The sequence below is a fragment of the Zootoca vivipara genome, chromosome 2 (assembly GCF_965207765.1).
Source record: "Zootoca vivipara chromosome 2, rZooViv2.hap1.1, whole genome shotgun sequence".
Lineage (NCBI taxonomy): Eukaryota > Metazoa > Chordata > Lepidosauria > Squamata > Lacertidae > Zootoca > Zootoca vivipara.
Window position 1 is genome coordinate 26,613,946 of NC_142584.1, and position 17,715 is coordinate 26,631,660.

At 43.0% G+C, this 17,715-nt stretch overlaps 1 protein-coding gene across 5 annotated transcripts in view; it reads right to left on the reverse strand.

Moving 5' to 3' along the window:
- The window catches only part of RPTOR (regulatory associated protein of MTOR complex 1), a 386,906-nt gene that overhangs the window by 299,351 nt on the left and 69,840 nt on the right, over nt 1–17,715 (reverse strand). For 4 of the 5 annotated variants that reach the window (XM_035104148.3, XM_088661470.1, XM_088661469.1 and 1 more), the window contains exon 1: nt 11,087–12,697. The exons of the other annotated variant lie outside the window; for it this stretch is intronic. In XM_035104148.3, the coding sequence (XP_034960039.1) occupies nt 11,087–11,248 (162 nt within the window). In that variant the 5' untranslated portion in view covers nt 11,249–12,697. Of the gene's footprint in view, nt 1–11,086; nt 12,698–17,715 lie in introns of those variants that run through there. 5 annotated transcript variants of the gene reach the window in all.

Genomic DNA, 17,715 nt, shown 5'->3' on the forward strand with positions numbered 1-17,715 from the left:
TGTGGCCTAACACTGCCTTATCTTTCAATATTTCATCTCAAGTGCCTGATCTGTGACCATCATTGTGCATGCCAATATTTATTGTCTATTCCTCAGTTCCATGTGTTTTAAAGCAGCATTTTTTGCTGAAAATTGACAGCAAAATGGCACGGATAAGCAATAGTCTAGCTGGGTGTTCCCGAAGACTAATAGGGTTATTTCCCTTCTGTGTTCTACACACACACACACACACACACACACACACACACACACACAGAGAGAGAGAGAGAGAGAGAGAGAGAGAGAGAGAGAGAGAGAGTATAGGACTCCACACTACAGCTATTTAACTCCTTCAAAATAAATCGTTCTGCTTCAGTATATATTACTCACTTCATACATCCTTTCATCTAATCCCTTTTTCCAAGGTGCTGAAATATAATAATTTCAAGGAAACAAGCTGAGGCAACAAGAAAGCTGCTGCTTACAGATTCTGAAGTGGTTTTCCAGATATAATAGCCCTAACAAATAAGAAAATGCATTTATACTTTATGACTCAAAATGTTGGCAACATTCTGGAGCAAAATTCCTTCTTAAAATCATATTCAGATGGATAGGTGCTATAGTAGTTGTTAACACAACACTTTCTGAATGCAATTCCTTCTATAGCAAGCATTATTTGTAGGCAGAGTAAGAACTATCAGGTTGGGACCAGGTAGGGATTTTTACATTTTTAAAACAAAACCAATGATCAACCTCCAGCAGAGGCAGCAGCTGTCTGTGCAACTTCTGAACAGGAGCTGCAGAAACAATGGCTTGACTAAGAGCAGGGGTGACTAATCTTTTTCAGCCCATGGCTCATCTTGAAGGTTTGGCACCTCTGCAAGAGCTGCATGCCAGCAATGGCAATAGCCAAAGTGCCATGAACACACATACACACTACACACCTATAGCTATATATTGTATGTATTAGATACACAAACACAAGGAGGGGGGAAGTAGGTATGCACACATAGCAGTGGCAGGACACACAAACAGTTGAAACTCAGAAGTTGCCTTTGGAAGTGGAAGGAGGAAGGCTATACCTTTTCGACACATTATCTCCCTTCGCCCTCATCAGATTGGGGTGAAATGCAAACTTGCTTTTATATATTAACAAATATGTGATCTAGTCACCTAATCAGTCAGTTAATATTTTACTCAATTCATTACCTAACTATTTACAGTGATAGCCAGTTGTAATTCATTTTGCAACAGAATACTCAATTTAGCAGTGCTTACTTTGTTCCAACTCTGTTATCAGTACATCATTTACAAATAATAGCTGTCCTTTATCAAAGGAACAGTATTAACCCTTGCTGGTTAAACCACCACACAGGCTTGGTTGTGTTCTGATACCTCATTGCCTTATGTGTGTTTTAAAAACTTACTTTCTAGGGCTTCCATACAGCATAGCTTTTCATTTCTTTACAGCACGGGTGTCAAACACAAGGCCCGGGGGCCTAATCCGGCCCGCCAGACCTCGTCATGTGGCCCGCGTAGCCGCCGCCGACAATAACCACTGACAGTAGTTCTGGAGCCTGCGATTGGCCGAGGGTCAAAACCGGGGGCGGGGCTGCAGGTGGAGGCCGGGGCGCTGGAGCCGCGCTGACGGCCTTGGCCAGGGAATTTCAATTTCGAATGAGGCTGAGGGAGGCGGTGGCACAGCGGCCAGACGGGGAAGTGAGATGCAGGAGGAGGAGGAGGAAGCCCGCCGAGGAGGTAGAAAAGCCCTACAGGCGCCGCCGGCAAAGTTGGTGCCGGGAGGTGGGCGAGCGAGCGGGCGAAAGGGACGCGAAGTGAGCCTGAGGGGGAAGTAGGCGAAGCGCAACAGTCGCTCTTTTGATGGAGCCGGGTTTCTCTTCCCTCTTCCCCCATTTTCTCCTCATAGACACTCGGGAGGGTGCCTGGCTTTTGCTCTGCCCCCCACCCCCGAGCCGCCCTTTGGCTTCTCAGTTCCGGCGGAGCTGCTCCCCTCGTGATGTACATCAGCCCCTCGTGATGTAGGGCTCCAGATGGAGTCGCCTCGCGGTTTGAGTAGGTGGGAGGGGAATTTTTTTTGGGGGGGGGGTTTCAAGCCTCCTCTGCCTGCAGTCCCGGTAGGGAGAGGCGGCGGCGAAGATGACAACAGCGCGGGTGGGGGGAAGAGCAGCTCTGAGGCGAAGATGCACGTCCGCTGGGGCTGCCGCCGCCTTCCTCCTCAGGAAATCCGCTGCCCTCCCTCAGCGCGAGGGGAAGGGACTCTGGCGCTGAGGAGGGAGGATGCAAAAGCAAAGCAGGGAGTTGGCGCTGCACCGCATGTTACTGCCCCTCTCCAAAGCACGGGGTGGGTTGCAGCGTGTGGCATCCTGCCTAGCGGGGTTTGGGTGTGCGCAGGGCGGGAGAGGGAAGCCCTCTTTCCATCTGCAGGTTTTTAATCCCAGCAGTGGCTTTCTCCTTCCTGCCGAAGGTTTAGTTGAGCCCCCCCCCCCCCGGAAGCTGTCGATCCCCACCTTTTGCTCAAATTTCCCTCGTTTACATCCCCTCCCACACACGCGCCACAACACAGGAATGTGATCCGCGTGGGGGCGGGAATGAGCTTACATTATTACAAAAAACAGTAATAATTGAATGCAGTGACAATAATTTATGATAATAAAGAGTGGACACATAGTCCTACAGACACAACCGGCCCTTTGAGGGTGACCAAACTGCTGATGCGGCCCCCGATGAATTTGAGTTTGACACCCCTGCTTTACAGCCTAATTATCTGAAGTCTTTTTTTCTAACGCCGCAGTGTTCCTATGATACCTTTTATTACTTTGACAACTCAAACAAGCCATCTGACAGTTTATTTCTGTTACACTAATTCCTAGTGAACAGGATTTCACGGCACCGTGCACAAAGCTAGTCAATGGATATCAAAGATGCTTACAAAGTTTATTGCAAAGCATAAGGCAGGGCTATTTTTTTGAACTAAAAAAAGGACAGTGAAAATAGGATGGGTTCTTCTGAAGCTGGAAAGTCCATTTTTTTCCCATCCAGCCCTCCCAAACAATTAACATCTCAGAGGTCCCTGGAATAGAATACAGAATTTTTAAAGGAATCTTCATTCCATGAGCCTCTTGGGTCTTTTCACTACACAGTGCTGCTGGGGAACTCCTACCATTTTAACTTGGTAAAGCTTTATACCCAACTTAAGGAATTTCATTCTAGTGAAAGTATCGATACAAGACAAATCAACAAATCCTACAGCAAACCAAAAACATTCCCCAGGCTTCTCTATCCACAATGACAATTCCATCAGGCAAACATATACGTTGTGCTATTTGGCCCTGACTCAAGTCAAAAGGTTTGTATGCCAGTCCAACTAAATAACAACAAAGCATTAAATAGTATTTTCAATTAACAAAGATGTTGACATAAACTCTATCCTCATTTTACTCAGTTGTTTCCAAAAGAGCTCAGAAAAAATCTGTAAGAGGCTTAGATAACATTTAAGAAAAAGGAGATCAAATATTTCAGCATTGATGAATTAAATAAGAGCATAAAAAATGAACAAAACCATGAAAAATATTAATAATTCACATGACTCTGCAGGTAGTCCACAGCCACATGTATCCTGAAAGGTCAGTTCTCACTGTGGCTATGGTGACAATATGCACTAGATTCCTCAATTAGCTGCTTGAGACTGCTTGGCTTGCTTTTTCAACCTCCACATTCCACAATAAGGCTGGGTGATATTAGGTTTTCAGCATTGCGGTGTATCCCCAGCAAAAACATTGCAGTTTGGTGATATACCGCAATGTTGAAAGAGCTGCATTCACTCCAGACTGCAAGGCCCTGCTCCCCAGCTGAGCTAGCCCTCCACTGCCCAAGACGGAGGGAGCCCAGTGTCAGATCCTGACAGGCTCGGTTTGCAAGGCTCCCTTCGCCTTCGCCAGCAAGGTGCAAGGGGCGGTCAAGCAGCCTCCTTTTCTTGGGAGAAAAAGGCCGCCTGCTGGCCCGCCCACCCTTGCCAGTGAAGATGGAAGGATTCATCAGGCTCCGTTCACAGGGTTCCTTCAGCTTCACTGACAGGAGGTGGGGAGAAGAAGAGTTTGGATTTGATATCCCGCTTTATCACTACCCTAAGGAGTCTCAAAGCGGCTAACATTCTCCTTTCCCTTCCTCCCTCACAACAAACACTCTGTGAGGTGAGTGAGGCTGAGAGACTTCAGAGAAGTGTGACTAGCCCAAGGTCGCCCAGCAGCTGCATGTGGAGGAGCGGAGATGCGAACCCAGTTCCCCAGATTATGAGTCTACCGCTCTTAGCCACTACACCACACTGGCTCTCAATCAGCCTCCTTTTCTTAGGAGAAACAGGCCGCCTGCTTCCCACCCACCCCCACAAGCAAGATGAAGGAAGCACTGCAAAGGAACCTGACAGGCTCCATTGTCAGGGCTCCCTTCATCTTTGCTGGCATGGCCCCTTCAGCCAGGGAGTGTGAAGCTCTCGCCTCCCGTCTGAACAAAATCTCCGTCCATCCAGAAGGACAGCACCTCAGCCTGGGATCACAAAACTTTCTGCTCTTCAGCTGAGGGAGCCCCAATCCTTCTCCCACTTACATACTAGCAGGAGAAGGATCAGGGCTACTGCCAGGGCTCTGAGTTCCTCTGCCTCCAGCAGCCAGCTGCAGCTTGTTTCACCATCACTGCGCTGGTAGCAATGGGACTCAGGAGCGACGGCAGCTTCACTAGTGATATACCACTGAGAGAAACCACCACGACGGTCTGCCCCCCCCCCCCATAGCAGTCTTGGGTGATATATCGATATATCACCCAAGCCTATTCCACAGAATGTTTAGCTTTCAGGAAACTGCATCATGGACATCCAAGTACAACTGCCTTCCAAAACTCCTAACTTCATTCAGATGACTAAAACAAAACAAAACAAACAGCTAAGCAATGCTCAAACACAGACGGTAATGCAAATAATGCTCATAATAAATGGCAAAGCTGATAGATTCACCATTTACAAAGCAAGCACTTATCTAAACAAGGAATCAATATTGAAACTATATTTGTATATATGCTTTCCATTTTCTGGCTCCTGCCCAGCAAGTTGCCCATTCTTGAAACTATAAAAGACAGGCCGAACCACTATGAAGATGTTCAGGAAAGTTCACCATAGTTGTGTAGAGTAAAGCTGCACATCAGCAATGAAGTTTGTCTAGTCCTCCAGAATAGCTAAAGATCATTAGGTCTTTTTTAAAAATATCATTCTACAGTAGGAAGAGTTTGAAAAGCAACAGCACACACACACACACACCAACAGCATTATAAAACTATAGTATCTTCAACCATTCTGCAGTGTATACAAAAAACTGCTTACTCATAAGTAATATCTGCATTTATAAATCTTACTTCAAAACACAACCCAGGATTGGGTTTTTTTAAAAAAAATATTTTGCCTACCTTTACCTTAAAAGGCAGCTTATATGACCTGAGCTCTCTCTAAAATATATGACAAGAAACACAACGTATTGACAATGTACCGGTACTGACTGACAATTGATAAACATGTTTTAACATGAGTTCCAGCTACTGTTATCAGCTACCTCAATGGAATAAAAGAGAAGGTACTTCTGGGATAGCTCCACTGGTAGAGCAAGAGACTCTTAATCTTGGGGCTATGGCCTAGGTGTACCATTCTATGATTCTATGATCAGGGGACAAGAAAAGGTGGCACTACAATGCATTATCCAGTCATTGAATGGAGAAGGGTAGAGTACCGGTACAGCACAATATTTTGGGGTGGGGGTATAGGCAGCAATGATCCTTAAGAAACACCTGCCTTCCTCTCTACAAAATTGTTGTATTTCTCTCCCCCTTACCAACAGTATTTGAACAAGTCCACCCCACCTCAAAAACCCCAACCAAAGGTAAAACAGGCCAGCAAAAAAAAAGGTAAAACTGGCCAGCAAGGAAGGTCAGGCTATAAATCAGCAGGACAATTATATTCTTCAGCAATAATCTTTTGAAATGTGAAGGTTTCTATTCATAGTTCTGATGCTGAAATGGCTGGTAAATCTATCGATTATTGTTGGTTCTAAGGAAGATGTTGTGTCATTCAGACACCAGTCAGCTCTATTAGTCCATTAAAACAGCCCTTTCTATTATTTTGCTTTTCCATAGAAACCCACAGTCTGCCTGTTCCCATGAACGGAATATTTTAATTCTCACTTGGCAGGTTATGAGGCAACCGACGGGGGAGGGGGGATTGTTAAAATGAAACCACTACAACCAGATATTTTTTTGCTTCCCATTTGTTTTAAAAATCAATATAAGTAAATGTGGCTCAATTTAAAAGCTCTGACAAGTTGCTACCAGTCAGTAAAAATCCAACACATTCAAGACCCTTTTATTTTAATGAAGTCTTTGCTACCAGAACTATGAGATTTAATTCCACATTCAAAGTGAAATTCCTACTCTGTGTGATAAAAAAAGATTCTTTGAATAAATAATAGATCAAAGGAGTGTCATTCGGATCGCATACAGATACTTTGGATCTAGGCTACGAAGAGCAAACCCTCTGCTAAGTTACAATATTCTGGGCAAAGAGTAGATTTATCAATGACTTTTTCTTAAAATGGAACTGTGCCACCAAATAGCAGCACAACAAAAAATTATTCCTTAAGGTTTCAGGTTATTTGTCAATCAGGCAAAAAAACACTGCTAAACTGACTATCACCATTTTAAGAAAGTATTACAATTTATTGTCACGAGATTAGTATTACAGCATTATCACTGGATCACTAACAGGTTTACTCAATATCTTTTATACATTATATGTGCAGAACTACATATGGGAGGATTAATCTAATGAGGGGTGGGAAAGGAAAATCTATGGCCATAGAAGGGGAAGCTGCCGAGAAGGGGAAGCAGTACAACAAGGCTGACATTCTTCTCCCCCATCAAGGCTATGTGCCAAAGGAATAGGAGCGCTTTGGATCCACTTGATCCAAAACCTCTTATGATATAACCCCAGAACATGCATTCTGCCCTCTCTGCAGAGCACCAACAGTGGTGTCATTATTATTGACAGTAGTAAATTAAAAAGTGTCTTCCAAATTGGTGCTATATAAACTTTGGATTATATTCCAAATTAAAAATAGAAGATAGTTTATTTTTAAAACCAAATGTACCAACTAGTGCAGGGGTCGGCAACCTAAGGCCCATGGGCCACAAGCGCCCCTTGGGGGTTGTTTAGAGGGTCCATGGACCCCCGCTGCCCACTCGGTCGGCTCCCGTGCGCCACGCTAAACCAGCGTGAAGCAGAGTGAGGACTACCTTCTGCAACGCTGGCCAGCTTCCCATTGGCTGCAGGAAGCTCCTGCAGCCAATGGGAAGCTGCGCACGTCTCCTCCGTGCCGGAAACAGCGTTTGTGCATGCGTGCGTGCATGCACACTCCAGCCCACCATGGCGTCTGCGGGACCGTGAACCAGCCCAAGCCTCAAAAACTTTGCCAACCCCTGAGCTAGCTCAATGCTCAAATAATTTGATCTTGCAAAAGAGCATAATATAAAATTACCCCATAACTACTGCAATATTATAACCAGGGTCTCATATTAAATATTTCACTAGAAGATAAATGTAGCTCAAGTATAACCTAAAGGCTAGAGATAATTCCTAAATCAAAGCTTACATAGGTTTCAATGTGTCCCATTATATAATAGCTCTAGGTTGTGACCCCTCCTCACCAAAAAACTACAATGCTAAAATTACATGAGTGGAAGAGATATAAACATGGGGGAAACAATGTTTTCTAGAATCAACTCAAAGTTCTACTCCAGCTCTAAGCATTTGTATCCATGCATCTACCTGTGACTGAGTAAAGTATTATTTTTTTTAAAATAAATACTGTACTGAACTAATAGTTAATGCCTGTCATGTGGCACTCTTAAGGATAGGACAATTAAAATGAAACATGAAATATAAAAGAACAATGGAAATAAAACAAAACAGCTAAATACAGAGAATCTTCCTAATCATAGGCTCTTTATGCCAATTAAAAGTCAGAAATGAATTAGCTGTAATCCAGAAAGAAACATGCTAGTAGTCGAGATATGCAAAAAGAACAAGCAGTGAACTGCATCTGTGGACTCAATTCACACTGATGTCACCTACTGTATATTCTACCAAAACAACCCACCACATATCCCAAAATAAAGATAGCATGTTCCAAGCTGCAAAGTTCCAATGTCAACAACATTTCTTTGGGCTGGCAGGTTGATTTTACAAAGAAATTATGTTTGCTTTTATCTGTATTACAAAAATATTTCCCACACTATGGATTCAGTGTGTAAGCTTAAGCAAAACTTGAAATGTACCCTCAATTTTACCCAAAGAATGAAATGATCTTACAATAATCTGCTTACTAGAGTACTCAGTTAGTATAAAAATGACAACGATTTCTTATTGCAGTAGAACCCATAGCTTAATCTATACTTTTCAGATAAACAACAAAACGTAACTTTTTCATTACTGTAACTAGTCATCTGACAACCACTGAAGACAAGAAGTGCCCCCAGGCAACTAGGTGGCAACTTACAACATCGCATTTGCAGCACATGAAAAAAAACCACATTCAGCATGCAATCTTTAATGCTGAATGAACTCCTCTGGTACTGTATATTCCTGCGTATAAGACTACTTTTTAACCCAGGAAAATCTTCTCAAAAGTTGGGGGTCGTCTTATACGCCGGGTCGTATTTCTTATACGGCAAGTATATCCTAAACTCTATATTTTAACAGGAAAAGTTGGGGGTCGTCTTATACGCCCAGTTGTCTTATACGCCGGAATATACAGTATTTATTTATTTTTAAGATTTTCTTGGTTTATAAAAATACATGCACTGTCTCTTTTTTCAGGTTGTACAGTATTTCTTACAAATCAGTTACATTTGTTGTGAGACATTAGTGTTGAGTACAGTATAAGGTTGGGTTGAAAGAGGGGGGAGAGGAGGGGTGGGGTGATGAGGCTTATATTATTTTGTATGGGGTTTTGTGTCAGCGTCAACTGGCTGGTTTCTCTTTCTATTCATTTTATTACAAGTGGACCCATTGTTTCGCCTCATGGATTAAGTGGTGTAGTTGGTTGGCAATGTAATATGATTCTAAGTTGGGGATTCCCCATTCTCCTTCTGAAGGGAGGTGCAGGTATTGGGAGCTTATTCGTGGCTTGTAGTTTTTTCTACCACTTCTGGAGTTGGTTGAGGGACTCCAGATTGGGAGGATTTGGAATAAATAGGCTAGTTTTGGGAGGGTGATCATTTGGATCATGGCTATTTTGTCTGAAAGGGTGAAGTTGGTGTTGTTCTATTTCCCCAAGTCTCTGTTGATTTCGAAACAAAATAAAAAAATTCCTTCCAGCAGCACCTTAGAGACCAACTAAGTTTGTCATAGGTATGAGCTTTCGTGTGCATGCACACTTCTAAGAAAGCTCATACCTATGACAAACTTAGTTGGTCTCTAAGGTGCTGCTGGAAGGAATTTTTTTATTTTGTTTCGACTACGTCAGACCAACACGACTACCTACCTGTAACTAACTCTCTGTTGATTTGTCACCAAAGGGAATTGTAATTGTGGAAATATAGTTTGTTGAGGTTTTTGGTTATTTGAACCCTTAGGTACCTGAATTTGGTGCAGCAGAGTTTTATCTTTGTGGTGTTGGTGAATTCCTTTTGAGTGTGCCGGAGGGGGGGGGGAGTTGAAGCACAACTCCTCAAATTTTGCAAAGTTTACTTGTGGGCCTGACACCATTGCGAATGTGTTGAGTTCTTTAATTAGGGTGGTTGCTGTGTTATGGGGTCTGGTGTTGTGACCATCAGGTCGTCTGTGGAGAGCCCTAGTCTGTAGGTTTTACATTTTATTTCCACACCCTTGATATCTGGGGCTGCTTAGAGTCAGATTGCTAGGGGTTCCAGGGCCAAGATGAATAGGAAGGGAGAAAGTGGGTATCCATTTTTTGTGCCTCTTTGAATTGTTATGGTATTGGAGTCCATACTGTTAATTCTACATTTTGCTAAGGCTTGGGAGCAAATTTGTTTGAGGGTTTGTAGGAAGTTGGGGCCAAATTTCATGTTAGTTAATACTGCTAATAGATATTTCCATTCTAAGCAATCAAAGGCTTTAAGGATGTCTAGGGGCATGATCATCATTTTGCTGTGTTCCATCAGATTCAGTAGTTTCCTAACAGGGTCTGTTATGTTGCAACCAGGGACAAAGCCTGCTTGGTCCGGAGTGATTAGTTTGTGTAGAAAGATTTTTAGGCACTCAGTTAGGATCGATGTGAATATCTTGTAGTCTCGGTTTATCAATGAAATTGGGTGGTATGATTCTATTTTGAGGCTATGTTTGAGAGGTTTAGGAATAGAGACTATTTTGGAAGAGGTCCAGGTTTTGGGGATGGGGGGCCTTTTATGATGTCGTTAAATAGGCAGGTTATGTAAGGCCTTTTTATTTTAATTTTCTCATAGAAAAAAATCTGCCTTCTCACTATCACTATCATTGCATCTTATTTCTACCTTTTATTTTTTAATTACAACACCTCAACATTTTTAATTATTTAAATAAACAGTTATGTGTAACCTGATTATTGCCCAACTGTGGAGTTTTTTCTAATGGACCAAGGGTGGAATTCAGTGTCACCCTACGCTGAATATCCTGTCTGTGCAAGTATATCTGCTTGTCAGATGGAACAATCCCCACACGCCCACCCCGTGCAGTATTCTGGGGGTTCTCCTGACCTCCCTGAGCCAATTTCAGGGGGCTTCTACTGACAGTTTTTGTTAGCTGAAATCCCCCCAAGACAGCTAGCTTTGTTTCTTTTATGCATAAAACTGGATACAAATGACAAACAATTTAAAGCCTTATTTAATCAAATGCATAATTTATCAACATGACTGTAGCAATTTAACAAGTATTCAAAGCTAAAAAAAATTATAAAGGTGCAGGGGTGTACCAAAGGACAACGTGCAGACTTCAAGCAAGCAAAGAATAAAATTAGAATCTCCCTTTCAAATAAAATTTGCTACTATATATATTTACCCGGTCTTTCATCCGCCAACTCTGAGCCAGAGACTTGGAGCCCTCAATTTTCTCACAGTGCCTCTTCTTCATGAAGGCCAAGGGCAGATTCCAGTCAGTCATGTCTGACTCATCTTCCTCCCCAAGCCCTAGGAGGGGGGACTGCAGCATGTCAGACTCCATCAGAAGAAAATGAAATAATGTGACCAGAGATCAGAAACCTCCACTCCAACACAATGTCCAGAAAAAAGTAGTTGGAAGGACAAAGGAATCTGGCAATTATTGTTCCCAAAAGATGTTTCCTGGGAAGGAGCTGTTTGCAGGGAAGGAGCCGTTTTCAAAGTGGATTTGCAAGTGCTACTGTCCCAGAGTGTTGCAATATTCCCTGCTCAGCAACTGCGGGTTTCCTATCTGGGATGAGAAAATTTAAGGAGTGCTGCAATCCTTAAACAAGGGACAACAAACAGTATCTGACAGCAAATGGATTATCACCCTCTAGCTTCATGGGTCAGAGATATGTATGTAAATCCGTTGTTGTTGCTGCTGCTGTTGTTGTTGCCTTCTTCAGGAATAAGATATAGTTCACAGTCACTGTTATCTCAGAATTGGGGAGATATGTGTTTCTTGGTCACAACAGAAATTATGACATAACCCGGCAGAAATGATATCAATGAATATTCATTCAGAAGAAAGTTTTAGAAGATGGGCATAGAGCTATTTTTGGTCGAAGAATGTGATGTATGATTGGGAATCTAGCCAAGTGGTCTAAACATTGCAAATCAGCGGGCAAGTTGTAAATATTACTATAGTAGCAGGATGTTTGGTAGTCTTGTTTAGGTTAAAGTTGATGCCTTATGCCACACAAAGAGACTGCAAGCAATGTAAGAGACATTGAGTGACAAAAGTTCTTATCCAGGGTGGAGAATCAGATTAGGAACCTCTTGTATCTCTAGCAACAGTGGGAGTTCTTTGTGGGAACTGCTGTTCAGCTAAGTCCTCGTTAAGGCAACATTTGCAGGGGGGTGTACAGAATTTCAGCGGGTCTACTCTGGATTCAAATATGGAGATTCCTAGCACAGGATTCTTGCCACAAAGGAACCGTCAGAGCGGGATAGGCTTACAACGTGGTACCCTGTTCAAGGCAGAACTCTTAAGAACGTGGGGTCGGGAGGTCTGTCCTATTACAGGCAAAATAATAGGAAGCAAAGATGGAGCTTGCAGCTTTAGCCGAAGTCGCCTCTGCTCCAGGCGCGGCTATCCCTATCCTCGGAGAGGATGCAGGGGGAAGGGAGCTCACTCACGACAAAGTCTAGCCCTTGGCGGTGCAGTCGGGCTCAGGAGCAGGGACTGGGCCTGTTTCCGAGAGCTTATGGTCTCCGGTGGCCGAGAAGGAACGTCCTACCCCCGTGGAGGTACTTGCCCTGTGCCCGGCTGCCGCGACGGGCGCCCACTTCGTCCCATCGTGTCCCCCGTCTCGGGACAGCTGATGGCTGCTCTTCGCGTAAAGAAAAGTCCCCAAGACAGCGGGGTTCGGGAAGCTTAAAAAAGGAAAACGTCCCGGGTTGCCGGACAGCCAAACTCCCCTCAGTAGCAGCGCACCAAGGAGGCAGCCATTTTGCCGAGACCCAGAATGCATTGCGGCGACGGGTCGTCGGCCGGCTCATACCGCGTCAGACGCCTTTTAAATACGAGAGAGTTGTAGGCAAAGGTGGTGGGAGGGGCCGAGAGCGCCGGGGTTGCCGCGGCAACAGACCTGACGGCGTTCAGCTGCGCGAGGTGCCACCTGGCACGAAGACCCGCCGCCGCCGCCCGCAACATGCAGAGCTACGGGGGCGGCACAGAGGAAATAGCCTTAGCCCAGCTTCAGAAATAGGGCAGCTGCTGTATTGAAAATTACTGGGTGATAGATAGGTTAGATAAGGCGATGAGATCACCGTGATCTTCATAATTTAATATCGGAGGGGGAAATTTGTCAAAATGAACCAAAATTCGTTTAATTCTCCTTAATTGAAAAAAACCACATGCCAACTTCCCAACTTAACTGAAAACATGCCAACATATTTTTATTTTTATTTACTGTAGTGCTGGTTAGAACAATGCATCTCTTTCTCTGTACATTTTTGGATTGTACAATTGGAAATATTAAAAGTTCCTTTGCAGTTGTATCTTTCCGAGGCACATATATTACAAAAGATGTGGTGAGCTCCAATTTACTTTTATTGTAAAGTCACAAGCATGGGCGTAGCCAGGGCGGGGGGGGAGGAGAGCAGGGGGCTAGCTGCCCTCACCAAATCAAATAAATTAATAAAATACTTAACTGACCAATTGCACTGCGGATAACTCAGTTCTGCCCCCCCCAACATAAAGCCTGCCCTTCCCCCCCCCAATAAATCCTGGCTATGCCCATGGTCACAGTCACACCTGTTTGACATTCTGTGGAAGCATCAAATCGTTTAAAGGATATTTTTAAATTATTATTATTATTATTGTCTATAACTTGTGTACATGTAAGACTTACCCTGCCAGTACTCCTAGTTAAAGCAATAGAGGGGGTAGGGGCTATTTAACAGTGGAATCTGAAACTACATTGTGCCAAAATGCATGGCTTCAAGCTTAAACATTTAAAAGTACTTGTTCAAGTACTTTATAAAAAAAAGCCTAAATAAAATGATATTATTTGGAGTTGTTTGAGTTACTTAAAATACGTACAGTGCAGGAAAAAAATAAAAAAGCTCCTTGTACCTCCAAAAATCAAGAAGTTTGGCATTTTGCAGAATGAAAAATGATGTTCCAATTTTTCTCATTAGAAAGCAAGGCATTGCAGAAGCTCACTGGGTGATCTTGTGCCAGTCACTGCCTCTAAGCCTAACCTACCTCACAGGGTTGTTGTGAAGGTAAAATGAGGAAGAGGAGAATCATATGCACCACCTTGAAGGAAAAGGTGGGATATAAATGTAATAAATAAATAAATGATATTTTTTAAAAAAATAAATTAAAAATTAAAACGCTCACTTACCATTGAAGATAACCTAAAATATAACTCAAGCATGTGGCAAGAAAGAAACAAAAAGGCCAGTTAAAAATAACCAAATAACACCTCTAGAAATAGCAACCTACAGAACTCTGTAAATATATTTCAAACCCTTTCACAACTCTCAAGTTTATCCTAATATATTCTCAAATTCAATAAACAACCAGTAATATCTCTGAATAACTTAAACAAATTCTCACTTTCTCACCACAAGAATCATCCTTTAGCCTATCCAATAATTGACTAGATGTTGTCGTGAATTTCATACTTGGCACTGCTAGGACTGGAATAGAATTTTCCTTGTTCTCCTGAGACATCATTTTTTTTAAAGCTTGTGCAACTGACAGCAAGGAGCAATGAAAACTTTTGCCAAACCCAAGGAGCTCAGAGCAGTATTATCTACTCTCTTACACTTCTTCAGTTGCTAAATACCTTACTGATAAATTGTGTGTGTGTGTGTGTATGAGGGAGAGAGAGAGAGAAGATTATACAGTACTGAAATCTCCAACCCTCATGTTGTATTACTGTGTTACTCAGTCTGAATATTTTGTAATGTTGAAGATTCAGGCCTTGCTAGTTTTTGATGTTTCCTTGCTTTTTGAAGCTTCTGGACTGATGAAGAGATACACACAGCCATAAAGGTGTTTTTCTCTCTAACGGGTTTCTATACTCCTCCCAAACTCTCTCTATATTTTTCCTAATAACATGATTCAATTTTTAAAAATGTGTTTTACCTTTACCTTACCACACCATAGACATGCATGCCAGCCATGTTTCATACCATAACCTTCCAAATCTAATAATTGAATGTTGGCCAAATGGCCTGGCCAAATGCTCTGTAAAAAAGGGGGGGCATATAGACCTTTTGCTCAGATTCCCCACATCATCTTTTTGAAATAATACATTGCCTCTAGAATGCCTATGTTCTGAATCCACAGTGAAAGAGTAAAATCCTTGATAAGAATGAGTCGACTTGGTGACTTGGTGCCTGATGTTCCCATAGCAAATTTTCCTTCTGAGGCGCTTGGTCACATAAACCAGGCTGTGTCCTACGCAACAATGGAGCTACTACCTAGTCACATGTTCCATGAGGCTGCAGTAGATCACAATATCTCATCTTCATAAAACTCTGCAGCCTCCTAAATATGCATGCAGCATATGGTGTAAACACGCGCTTGTTGCGTCCTCCCCTCTGCAAAACTAATGCTTCTCCTTTTGTTTTTATGCTACTACTGTAGAAAGAAACATAAATCTTACTTAGAGTCAATTACCTGAACATATATGGGATTTACAAAAGGAACAGAACTAAAGCTAGCCGTGCTCATTCTGCCTTCAGGAAGGAATGTGTTAGCTTGGATTCCTTCAGCAATCCAAGACAGCAGCAGCAAAAAAAGAAAAGAAAGTAGAGGACAAATTGAGAAGGAAAAAACTGGAAAACTAAATGTTAAAACCAGGATGCAGTGTTGTTGTTGCTTTAAAAAAAAATAATGAGAAAAATAACCTGCCTTGAAAATCAAGCCAGTGAGGACTTAAGAGGATGGGTTAGTGCCAGACAGATTGTCAACAACCTTCCTTTGCACGTCTCTGCTAATGCATCTCAATTCTGACCCGCAGCACTCCTTTCTAGCTGAGATATACCGTATGCTCCCCTTGCAGCTTGGCAATATTCCACAGTCTTGACCTGCAGCCATATTCCAGCTGAGAGGCACACTGTTCTACCAGTGCAACTTAATCCTCATTTGCACTCTTCCCTCCTATTCTGGCCTTGGACTGCACATCTCCCCAGCTGCTCCTTGCCACAGGCAGCAGGCAGTTCTATCCATATATGCTTCTGCTCTCTTGCTGTTCTAGTCCTTGGTGTCTATGAAAGTTGTCGAAAATCAGCTGCAGTCCTTAAAAGAATGGGCAGAACTGAACGAATGTAAGAAGAGTCCAGTCCAGCCTTGCCAGATGAAGAAGAAGAAGAAGAAGAAGAAGAAGAAGAAGAAGAAGAAGAAGAAGAAGAAGAAGAAGAAGAAGAAGAAGAAGAAGAAGAGGAGGAGGAGTTTGGATTTGTTATCCCGCTTTATCACTACCCTAAGGAGTCTCAAAGCGGCTAACATTCTCCTTTCCCTTCCTCCCCCACGACAAACACTCTGTGAGGTGAGTGGGGCTGAGAGACTTCAAAGAAGTGTGACTAGCCCAAGGTCACCCAGCAGCTGCATGTGGAGGAGCGGAGACGCAAACCCGGTTCCCCAGATTACGAGTCTACCACTCTTAACCACTACACCACACTGGCTCCCAGTGTGACCCAACTCCCCACCCCCCTAAGTATCCACTGGGCCACAGCTGAACTATTATTTTTTTAAAAACCCCAAAACAAAACAAAACCTTGCCAGCTATATAACCTTATGGGGCTATGCATCCATGGTTATTTCCTTAATGAAAAAAAAATACTTTTACATTGGCTATAAATGGTTTTAGTCTATTTTGAAACTCAAAACACCATTATGCTTTAAGGAGAAGTGAAGAGTGTGTGTGTGTGTGTGTACGCGCGGCGCGTGTGCATGTGTGCACACATAAAAGGGTAAAGGGACCCCTGACCATTAGGTCCAGTCGTGACCAACTCTGAGGTTGCGGCGCTCATCTCGCTCTATTGGCCGAGGGAGCCAGCGTACAGCTTCCAGGTCATGTGGCCAGCATGATAAAGCCGCTTCTGGCGAACCAGAGCAGCACATGGAAACACCGTTTACCTTCCCACCAGAGTGGTACCTATTTATCTACTTACACTTTGATGTGCTTTCAAACTGCTAGGTTGGCAGGAGCTGGGACCGAGCAACGGGAGCTCAAACCGCCGACCTTCTGATCGGGAAGCCCTAGGGCTCTGTGGTTTAACCCACAGTGCTACCTGCGTCCCTGCACGCACACATACACATGAACAAATGTGCTTTACTGGTAAAGTAGCCAAATTAGAATTCCAAATATAAGTGACATTTAGGAGTTCTGCTATTTGACATAAGATACATCAATCATATTCTGTGGGGCAGAGATTTCTGGAATAAGGAATAAAAGCAAGGCTTGATTTGAATCCTGGTTTTGTTTGAATCAAATAACTTTAGTTTACACTGCAGGACCCAAGCCAATTCTCAGTTAACAGCCATCATACTCCTTTCTCTATCTTTGTACACTGTATCCTCAATTACATACAAGCTGTACAAAACAAGAAGATACAGAAGAACTGTAAAATTGTACTGCTGGAGTACTAAAGCTCTGGTATTATTATTCATTAAGCAGGATCCGGGATCTATGCAAATAAAACTATAAACCGGTCCTGCTGACAGGTTTACAGTCTAAGGAACAATTTGGCATCACAGAGTGATGATTTAGGGCAGTGCTTCAAGGACATGTTGCAGTTGAGCTAAGCTGGTTGGTCAAAAAAGAGGGCTTTGCAAGAGCTCAACTGTTTTGTAAGTTAATTCATATATACTCCAGGCCTAGTAACGGGACAATTTGAAGATGCATGTGCTGAAATTAGTGTGCATAGGCAATCTAATATCCCCTCCTGCCCCCTTTAAAGGGAGAAGTGGCAAGCCCAGAATGACTGCCCCACAGTTACACCTCGCAGATCATATATTTGTTA